Source organism: Habropoda laboriosa, unplaced genomic scaffold, assembly GCF_001263275.1.
Source record: "Habropoda laboriosa isolate 0110345459 unplaced genomic scaffold, ASM126327v1 scaffold26, whole genome shotgun sequence".
NCBI classification, from domain to species: Eukaryota; Metazoa; Arthropoda; class Insecta; order Hymenoptera; family Apidae; genus Habropoda; species Habropoda laboriosa.
In genome coordinates this window covers 358,240-369,476 of record NW_017100131.1, presented here as the reverse complement: position 1 = coordinate 369,476, position 11,237 = coordinate 358,240, and the positions used below count along the sequence as shown (strand labels likewise).

Here is an 11,237-nt window from a genome sequence, read left to right as displayed (position 1 = left end):
ATATTTCCAATAACAGTTTATACAAACGTAAATATTAGTGTAAAATGAATTTTGATTTTATCTTTTTATCAAATTGTCAGTACTAGTACAAGCTGTTTTATTATAGATTGATTTGGACCATCCTCTTTTGGAATGCATTTATCTATTCTGAAGTATTAAAATAACTATTTTGTTATCTTTTAATTCAAATAAAAGTAATTATTTTGGCATCGAAATTTCTATTGTTCTAAGACGATAATTCACCTGATCATTTTCAGATAAGATAATTTACAAAGAATACAGACTTTCAAACTTGAAATTTTATTATAAAATACTGGCTTTAATAATTTTTTGTACGTGTAAATACATAAATAAATAGACTTTTTAAATTATGCCTGTAGCTGTTTATAGTATTTCACTAGTTCCCAGAACGAAATTTTTTAAAATAAATGCTATTGTTTTCGAATTTACATGTTCGGTGATAGAGCAAAATTTCTATATATAGGTCTTTTCCATTTTTGTGTGTATGTGTGTGTGTGTTTTTTTTTCTTTTTATTAATAAAGCATATAACAATGTATATAACCACGGTGAAATGTGAACTTTTAATTATTTGCATCTACATGCCTTACCTGTAAATCCATGTTTATTTTTATGCAATGATGGAACTTATTCACGGTATTAACTATGTACTATCTTTGTTATAATAACTTTTTCAATCCTAATTTCAACCTTTCCTGAGCTGGATTCACTTTGATTTTCAATTGTTGAATAAGATCATATATTTTTAAAGAAGGCCCAACTTTAAAACCTGTAAGGTCTATTATTTGGTCCTTCGTGAGTGTCAACAAAGCTTTACCGTCTACTTTACGTTTACTAAAATTATCGCAGTACGTTGCACAATCATTAACACGAAGAAATTGTGCAACATCAAACACATTCCATTCAGATGGCACTAAATCACCAGATTCGGAACATTTTTGAACACCATCTGCTAGCCTTGGGATGTATTTGCTAGAAGCAGACGTTACCTGCAAAATGAAACTTATTTTAAACATATATAGTTTAAATTATTGCGTGAAGTTTAGAAATTTAATTGTGTTAAATGTTCATTTTTCCTATTTTTAATTATCAAATTAGGAATAGAAAAAAATGTATCATTATAATTAAAAATTTCTAGACTTTATAAAAGCGTTAAATAATACTCACATTAATATATGATGTCGCAGTTCTTTCTTTTGGTGGTGGAGGGCTTTGTATCTCACTTTGAGTATCGTTTAATGCTTGACCTTGTCCAGTAGTGGGACTAGGTAAAGTTTGATCAGGTCCAGCTGGCTCTTCTGCCGGCTCTGGTTCCCTATTTCTTTGTTCTGGCAGGCTTTCCAAGTCACGTTCTCTTTCAGTTTTTATACCTTGGGCTGGTTCTACTTCCCGCTCGCGCTCACGAGCCATGCTAATACGTTCGCTGTGCCGAGGTAGAATGTTTTTTGCGCAAGATACTTTGCTGCTTTTCTTCAATTTTCTCTTAGCTTTACGTTTAAGGCCTCTTGGTGATTTTACTAAAAAAAATAGAACAAATATGTTAATTCGTAACGTAATCTTTGAATATTTTATCGTGCATTTTCATTTATGATATATTATAGATTTTATAATCATAAAATTTCGAAATTTAAATATGTCATATTTTAAATAATATTAAAATTCATTTGAACCTCTCCTTTTTTTAAAGAAAATACTGAATTATCACATATCATACAGTTTGAAATATGTACCATAAAAAAAATTATCTTTGTCAGAATGGTCATAATAGTCATCTGTCGATGATACAAACAATAATTATTAATGCACAGCAACATTTATTTATCTGTTATCTTAATGGAAAAAAGTAACACTATAAGTTATACTCGCAACTTATAATATCGTATAATGAACACAGTGGTGGTTCCCTTTGTCATAGCAAAGTGATTAAAGTAAACAAAACACATTTTCAAAAGTATTCAGCGTATAAAACATATTAATTAAACATTATTTTACACGAAAGTATTGAACAAATATTTACCAGTAGGACTAGTATTTTTATTGAGTACACGGGGCCCTTCTAATTTATGATCAACAAGATCACACCATCCAACTGGGTAAATATCAGGACTCTGACAATCTAGCCATTGATCATATTCATCCTCCCAACCATCAAAGTGTACTCTTAATAACCTCCCAATCACCCTCGTAATAGTAGCAACACAAACTAGTCTAGGATCCATTAAATCGGCGGCTTCAAGTCTCATTCCTTCGATAAATCCATGTTGAGGTATTTCCTATAATGTAAATTATTGTTTATATAAAAGTGAAAAATGTTAAAAAGAATCATCATGAAATCATTAAAACAGTTTGTGTAGTTACCCTATTAAATAACTGCACAGGGGCAGGTATAGTATTTGTCTCTGTTAGATATGCATCCCATGTAAATGTAGTAGGATCGTATCCCTTTGGTGGTGTAAGTGGTAATCCATGTTGAGAACAAAATCCAATTGGAAAAATACATGGTGAACATGAATGATAGCAAAACCAATCAGCACCACTTGCATCTTCATCATAACTATCTATACGGATCATTATGTAATCCTCTTTTAAAACTTGCATAACTGTTGCTGCACAAATGGCAGAGAGATTAAGAGGATCAATGGCTTCTATTTTCATTCCTTCTCGAAATGTGTATCCAAGGTGTACATGATGGTTCTTTGGCACGTAAAAAAGATCTTCGGTTGCGTCGTCTTCACATAACTTTAATTTTGACACACGCTCCAAATATTCAGGATATGCATCCAATGTCTGTCCTACCCGTTTGGCCCAGCCAACAGGATGTATAAGAGGAGAATCTTCGTGGCACCAAAAACCATTGTCTTCGGGTGGTGAGTCGTAGTATCTTACGTGTAAACGTTTACCCACAATTTTTTGTATTGTTGCTACTTTTACCTGTGAGATTCTATTTTTATCTACTACTTCCAAGTGGAGTCCACATCTAAAACGTGACTTCATACTATCGTTAACTTTATTATAAAAATTAGTTGGCAGTGTTCTTGCACCAGTTAATCGTCTCATTAGAAAATCCTTCCAGTCTTTGTACTTGTTAGCAATTGCTATAAAAAAGAGTCAGGATTAATTAGTACTAATTTTACATAAACAAAAATTAAAAATAGAAATGAGTGGATCATGAAGAATAATTACTTACTATTAGGTGGAATGAGAGGTTTTCCAATAGTAGCGCACCACCCTACTGGATGTATGTCATTCGAGCACAAAGATACCCAGAAATCTTTATCAGCATTTAGTCCAAAACCCTCGTACCTTAACAAAGCTCTATACCCAGATATACGTAACACAGTAGCAACCCAAAAAGAATCTGGGAAAGCTTCACATACTTCATCACAATCTGTATTTTCCACTTCTACTTTCATACCAACTGTTATATTATCCCATATTTCTGATATAGGTGCCTAATAAGGTGAAACATTAAATTTTCAGTAAAATGTGAATAAAACATAAAATGCAAATAACTAAAATATTAAAAACTAACATGTTTAAAACAAGACACTGGAGCAGCACAAAATCCAGGTTCAACTAGTTGTGGAGTCCAGTCATAAGAACCTGCCATTTCAGCAGTTCTTTTTCTTCTTACAGGTAAATCCTCTGGCATTACCAGTTCAGATATAACCTTCTCTTTTTCTAATTCAGTAGTTTCTTTTACATCTGTTTCTTCTTTCTCTAAGGCCTAAAATATTTAAACTGTATACCATTTTTCATAATACATACTTAATTATACATGTTTAAGTCACACAACTTACATTTTTTACTAATTTAGAATCATTTGAAAAAGTTGGATTTACAGATGTAGGTGTCTCTACTGAATGTGATGGACTATATGTGGAATCAGCAGTGGGAGCTGTATGCTCTGAAGATCGTGCACATGCTCTACTACAAAATCGACGTTCTTTTGTATAAAATGCATGTTTTACACCAATAGCACCACATTTTTCACAAACAGCTGCAAAAAAATAAAAGAGGCTTGTGATTAAGCATTTATTCACAATTTATAATTATAATTTCAGTATATCTTACCTATACCATCCTTACGAATGGGAATAAAATTTAAGTCTGTGTGTGGTTGGTATGCAATTGGTGTTTTTAAAACAAGTCCAGGATGTTTTATAGGTTTTATTTTCCTGTTACGATTGTCTTGAGTAGTTTGTGTTGCTGCATTGTTTACAACTTGCTCCCTTTCTTCATCACCCATGTAATCTTCTAATGTTAAATATTCAGTCATTTCTTGCCTTTCAGATTGTGAATCATATTCCTGAAAAGTAATAACAGCAATAATAAATACAAAATGAAATATGAATATAATACTTAAATTACTTATATTAATTTCAACATAAATTTAATTTGTATGATACTAAAAAAAAATTAATTTACCTGTTGTATTTCTTGAGTATCAACAGCTTCCATTGCTTCGTCAGGTTCTGAACATTCATTAGGAAACTGAGGTGGTAGATATCGTACCATAGTTGTAGGTGCGATTTGATGATTCCTAATGTCTTCATATGGATTTGAACCATGAGAGAAAAATGGGCTTTCGGCTTGACGTGGGTCCAACATAAGCTCATGTGTAGGTTCTCCATGTACCATCATATCTCCCATCCATACCATCCCTAGTTCCGGTATTCCAGGGATGGAGGCATACACTGAATTCATACAAATATCCATTCCTATATTCACATAATGATTGAAATATTACTTTTAGACAGATTATGTAAAACAATAATTTTTAGCGTCGCATAACAAAACATTATAAAGAAATAACAACTTCTTGGTGTAGAACAAATTATTTCATACAAATACATTGATTTTGACGAAGTTAAAGCATTTAATAGACGCGAGTACTTTTAATTCATGCAGAAAAATTTATTTAACGAAGTATGATGCACGATATGATGTATAACACAAAAACGGTTTTTCAAATTGATGCTATCATATTTGAATTCCATTCAGTATCGTATAAAATGTAAAAAAAAACTCAATATGATTTATCTCTCAAAGCGACGCCGAAGCTTTGAAAATCAACATTTATTCAACCTTTTCCACTGGGAAACATTTTTCAAAAGAAGAAGTTTCTCTTTGAAGATACACCATATCCTGTGTAAAGTATTCAATCCCAAGATCATAAATTACGATGTAATTTAACGCGCGAACATATCACACAGCGTAGGAAAACAAGTACGAACCATTAGAAGCTTGCATGTCCATGACAAAGCAGGGCCAGAAAACTCCTGTATATTCAAGTGGTGTACAAATTGCTACGCCATCTGATATGAATCATTATTATTACATAGGGTGGGCGGTTTGTACAAAATTTTATTTCCAATTCTTTATTATTTCATAATACAAATCTAATACGAAGAAGCCGAAACAAAATATCAAACAATTACTACAGCTTATGTTAATGTCAAATTGCATAATTTCAGTTTAATTAGTATGCTGGGGTGATAATTTGAGAGCAAGTATATTACGAAAACAAAAAATGTTAAAATATTTTTAACTGTATACGTATAATAATACTGATGAGTAGTATCCTAAGAATTTCGATTGTTACGTTCGTTAATATAAATTATGAAGTAACCAATCTCGATATTGTATTATGTACTCTTAACAATGCCCTCTTTAGGTAATTCCAATCATTGGTAATAAATAATTGCTTTTCAAAGACTATGCCCAAATTAATTATTATATAGTTTTCTTCGAAAACATTTTCAATTTTTCTATATTTAAAATGAGTTACTATTTATATGATTGAATTCTATTTAATTTCATTTAAGCACAAATATCATTTCTGACACTTAATACCTGTGTTCCTGTGTACTTTAAATCTAAAAGTTTTATGCACTGCTCATTCGATGCATTAAACTGATAATACATTTGTAATAATAGGAATATACACTAGCTGTACATTTAATTGTTTAATAAATAGCATGTAAACATGCATATGTATGTAGGTGAAATATATTTCACACAAAGTTACAATTTTATAGAATAATTCAAATTCGTTAAAAAAAATCGAATACAATTTTTTATCTCTTATTTTCTACAAAAAATAATATAACAATTCTTATTCATTCAATAATGAAATTAATTATCTATTACATTTTCATTACTCTTTTGTATATTGATTATATGATTAGGTAGAAAATTTATATATTAATTTTTTGGATAGTTATGAAAACTTAAATTATAATTTCTCTCTAAAAATTGCATATGTAATGATAATTGATAAAATGATAACTATTATGCGTATACATATGTATGTAGTGAGTTGCAATGATTCTTGCCAAAACCATAGAACTAAACAAACGCACAACGGCGGTGGTTCTATGTGAAATGGCGTATAATGCGCAAGCGACATGCGCGGAAATCATTCTGATACCAGGTGTCTAACAGTTCGTATCGAAGTGGTTGTGGTGTTTATTTGGTGTCAATAAATTGGTAATTGACGTTCTATATAGTTCATATTATGACTTTTATTCTTCATGAAGAATAGTTTTCGAATTATATGTTTATAACCAATAATTATACGTATTGTTTAAATGAATGCAGTGCTGCATGCAATGTTCCATCACAATATATAAATTATCACAGAAATGAAGAAATACAACTACAAATAATGTAACATAGAATACATACTTCTGTTAAAAGAAAATATATCGACATGTAACAAAAAACGTAACAAGATTGAAATTGTTTATTACCAAAATACAGGTTTCTTTAGTGCTATATTTTGTTTCATGAATACTTTCAATGCTTGTTGTAATTAACAATAAAATATTGGATAAGCAAAGTGTACACGTACACATTCCTAGAAACAAATTATAGCTGAATTTTAAACAAAACAATGTTTCTTTATAATACAAATTTATTTATTCATAGCCACTTCTATGCGAACTGTTAGACGGATGATGTCAGAAATTATTTCTACACATACTCCATTTCACATAAAACCATTGCTGTCTTGCATTTGTGTTAGGATTTCGGTAAAGATCAATGAAATGCAATATATGTATATATATATGACAGCAATGGTATTTTCCCATATCTTTTACATACTTAAGGATTACCTAACCATTTCATATTCAAGTCTTCATGACTTGCAACATTATTTTCACGTACTGAACTTTAACTTTTTATATGTCTATTTGTTTACAAGAGCTGGTGTTATAATTAATCTGGCAGTACCAATTTGTGACACTACTTGTCTTATAATTATATTGAAATAATAATTTTGTAATATTATATTTACATTTTTTATTATTTAAAAACTTGTTACTGCAGAAAAATATATTAGTGGCATGTAAATTTATATTTTTTAAATAGAAACAACATGAATCAAGCACATCAGGAACCAACAGAAATGAAGTTCCCCGTACCATGGGGACATATTGCAGCAAAGAGTTATGGATCTTCAAAAGAAAAAAAAATTCTAGTGGTACATGGAATTCTGGATAATGCTGGTTCATTTGACAGATTAATAAAACTTCTTCCAGAAGAATATCATTATGTATGCATAGATTTACCAGGTCATGGATTGTCATCTTTCCTTCCATCTGGAGGAATTGTACATTTTTTTGATTATGTGCATTCAATATTGTTAGTTTTGAATGCTTTAAAATGGAAAACTTGTATATATATTGGGCATAGTTTTGGGGCTCAATTAGGAACATATTTCAGTATTTTATATCCTGGAAGGCTTGAAAAGATGATAGCAATTGACTCTGTTATAAATCCTGGAATTGAGGGTCTTGCTCTTGTTCCTTATATTCGAAAGGTATATAGTTTGTATTCTAGTACTGAAAGGTCAGAAACTCTATATAGTGAAGATGAAATAATGCAAGCTTTGAAATTTAAAAGAAAGGAAGTATTAAGAACAGAAGCTGCACAAGCTCTATTTAAACGTGCAGTTACAAAAGTTGGTGACTTGTATAAATATAATCGTGATTCAAGATTAAGACATATTCCAAAACCAATTTTAACAATAAAACAACAAATAGATATATTCAGTCAATTTTCAACTCCAATTTTAGTAATTATAGCAGACAATACACATCGAATAAATTTATTAAAGGGTGAATTGAATGCAATACTTAGTGCAGCTGACAAAAGTAAATTTTCTGTAGTTACTGTAAAAGGAAATCATGATGTACATAATAATTTTCCTGAAAGAGTAGCACCATATATATGGAAATTTTTAAATAATACCTTACAAAGTAAATTATAAAATTTAATTTGAAGAAGTTTGACTTTATTTAAAACTGTGGACTATGGGTATATGGTAATATATTTACTATGAATTTGTTTACTTATTTTTATGTATTTTTGTATATTTTATTGCATGTATATGCATTTAATTTACAGTATCTTTATTGTACATTGTCCTTATTGAAATATCTAAAAATATACTGTCCATGAAAGAATGATTGCATAAATTATGAGGCATTGAAATCATTTGACTTTTACTCTAATTACACCTTCAGCTTGTTGCACTTTTAAACACACTTCATTACCTTGTAAAATTGTATTCTTTAACTCATCTTCTAGTAATATTGCTGTATGATTCATAAATGATCTATTTCGTTTTGTATCATAATTATGATTTAATGTTAATCTGACTTTGTACCAGCAAATTAAAGCATTTGGCAATGATTTATTATTAGTTGCACTTATCTTTCCAAAATTGATCACACGTTCAGCAACTTCATTTTCTCTCATTTCTATTAATACATTTACATCAGATAATGCTTTATATAAATATAAACTTGAATTTAAATCAAAAATTTGATTTATCTGTAACATACTAAATAACATTAGAAAAATGTATGACACTTTATTTTTTTTCTTAAAACACCTTGTATCTTACCTTAAATTCATTGATATGCTGTGCAATACCATAAGAAATTGTGCTATTAAAGACATTATGAATTTCCTGTAAAAAAGATATTTAAAAATTATTCTTTATTATTTTTCATGTTAACGACATTTATAATCATAATGAAATTGCTTTAGATATATATTTTTACAAATAAACCTTCTCAAAATTTGATGTATTAAATGTAAGTTTTGATATATCTTGTAAGTTTTCATCTTTTACATAAACCATATTTGGCAAATCTTCTGAAAATACAAGTTGACCTACAAAAAATATCTGTTCAGGCAATAAAATGCCATTTGGTTTAAGTAAACATCTGTAAAAAAAAATCAAAATGTTTTATTATCGTAAGAAAACGCAATTACATACTGGTATAATTTTAAAATTTATTTTTACCGAAAAAATTCTTGATTGTGCTCTTCACTACAATCTCTCAATTCTCCTTTAATATCAAAATCATGAATAAATATAGTATCTAATGAAACTTTAATATGATTGTACTTTGATACAATACATAGTTTATCCTTGAAACTGTTTTGCTCAGCTATTTGTTTGATGAACTGGTGAAATGTTGTGTTTTCACTTTTATAATATAAAATTTTGCTATGCTTATTTTCTTTTAATAACATTAATCCGTAAATTGGAAATGGAGAAGTATCCAAGATACTGTATATTTCTTTGTTAATCAATGATTTGCTAACTTCAATAAGTAATTTTATATATTCAAAATCATTCAAAAATGTTATAATTTCTTTTGGTAAACGATATAAAAATTTATTATTATTGTATTCATGAAATTGAGAATCATTTGATGTATATGAACATTTAAGTTTCCCTTTCAGCATTTCTCCTTTAAATATTATTGTATCACCTTCGTTTATTAATTTTGGTATTGATGGGAACACAGCCACTTGCCAACAGGATTTCTTTTCTGAAGTGTCTAGTGTAATCTCTTCATCAAGATGTAACTTAAACCAAGCTATTAAACCATCTATAGCACCACTACACCTACATTTTACATCTACTATATTTTTTGTGCCATCTGTATTAAATTGTTGTAAATCTGATAAATCATTAAAGTTAATATGTAAGAGAGCTGTGGGTTCTGTTATATAACTAACATTAACATTTTTTAAATTTTCTGTATCATAATATTCTTCATCTAGTAATACAGATACATTATCAAAATTTAAAGGACAAAAGTGTTTTAATTTATCAAACATCACAGTTGATTTGTGTTTTATATATTCACATTCAACAGCAGCTATATAAAGTGTAGCTCCAATAGGTATAACAATACCATTTTTATCCAAAATATTTGAATGCACACTTATCATAGATGGTATCACATGTTCTCCAAATAAACCAGCATCAAAGGTTTCTGTTACAAATAAATTAGAGTAAATAAAAAACAAATATGTCATTTTTTTTAGTAAAAGCAATTTGATCATTTCTAAAGTAAATTTGACATCTAATTGGATTGTATCAATTATAGCAGAACTAACCTGTCTGTAATGTCAGTAGGAATTACAAGGTCTGAAGAAAATTTAGGTAATAATATTATGTCTTCAGCATCATTTGTTTTAAATACTTTCTCAGCAATTTTTAGCATTACTGGTGAACATTCACATGCATAAATTTTTTTTGCACCTGCATTTCGTGCGTATAAACTTAATAAGCCTGTACCAGTTCCTACATCTAATACAGTATTATAGCCTTGAGAGATTCTCTTTCGAATTGCATACTCAAAAGCATTGTTCCTACATTTGTCATTTAACATTGGAAAATGCCATCTGTCTACAGCCATACTAAATGCATTTTGCAAGTTTCTCTCTGCTGGCAAAAAATTAGGATTGGCTTGCAGAGCTCTCTTTAAATATATTATGGCCTCTATTGGATCATTATTCCTTTAACAACATTTATCCTGATTATAGGGAATTTTAGCGGTCATGATATCTGTCATGTTAAAAAATAAATTTAAAATTGACTAATAATAAATTTACCTAAACAATGATTTTAATGACCTGAACAATGAATTTAAATTACCTTAAGAGATGAGCTGCAAAATTATTTAACATTCGTGGATTATTTGGAAAAATATCTAAGGAATGTTTATAACACAAAACAACATCAGTAAATCTGTTTTCACATGCTAATTGTATTCCCCATTGACCTAAGAAATAAATGTCTGTTAATTTTTGTTTCTTAAGAAAATATTATAAGCACAAGATTACACATACAAAGGACATCAACAAATGCTTCTTCAATATCTGGTCTTTTTGGAGGACATAA

General features: G+C 29.3%; 3 protein-coding genes across 3 annotated transcripts in view; 1 reads left to right on the top strand and 2 right to left on the bottom strand.

Annotated features, from left to right (window-relative positions):
- Positions 1-417: 417 nt before the first annotated feature.
- On the bottom strand, positions 418-5,272 carry LOC108574112 (polycomb protein Sfmbt-like). The gene is made up of 10 exons (XM_017936669.1): positions 5,257-5,272; positions 4,448-4,740; positions 4,094-4,328; positions 3,820-4,019; positions 3,552-3,746; positions 3,207-3,471; positions 2,378-3,114; positions 2,037-2,292; positions 1,187-1,536; positions 418-1,008 (listed from the first exon to the last, which is right to left on the bottom strand). The coding sequence occupies exons 1-10, from the start codon at positions 5,270-5,272 to the stop codon at positions 679-681; spliced, it is 2,877 nt and encodes a 958-aa protein (XP_017792158.1). The 3' UTR covers positions 418-678.
- Positions 5,273-7,403: 2,131 nt separating this feature from the next.
- Positions 7,404-8,297, top strand: LOC108574400 (serine hydrolase-like protein 2). Its single transcript, XM_017937017.1, has one exon. It carries the CDS (start codon positions 7,404-7,406, stop codon positions 8,295-8,297), a length of 894 nt encoding a protein of 297 aa, XP_017792506.1.
- Positions 8,298-8,521: 224 nt separating this feature from the next.
- LOC108574490 overlaps positions 8,522-11,237 on the bottom strand; it is a 2,823-nt gene continuing 107 nt past the window's right edge. The window contains 7 exon segments of the mRNA XM_017937133.1: positions 8,522-8,863; positions 8,937-9,002; positions 9,105-9,261; positions 9,342-10,342; positions 10,447-10,852; positions 10,992-11,118; positions 11,186-11,237. The exon segment at positions 11,186-11,237 is cut by the window's right edge and continues 38 nt beyond it. Coding sequence (XP_017792622.1) covers positions 8,522-8,863; positions 8,937-9,002; positions 9,105-9,261; positions 9,342-10,342; positions 10,447-10,852; positions 10,992-11,118; positions 11,186-11,237 — 2,151 coding nt within the window.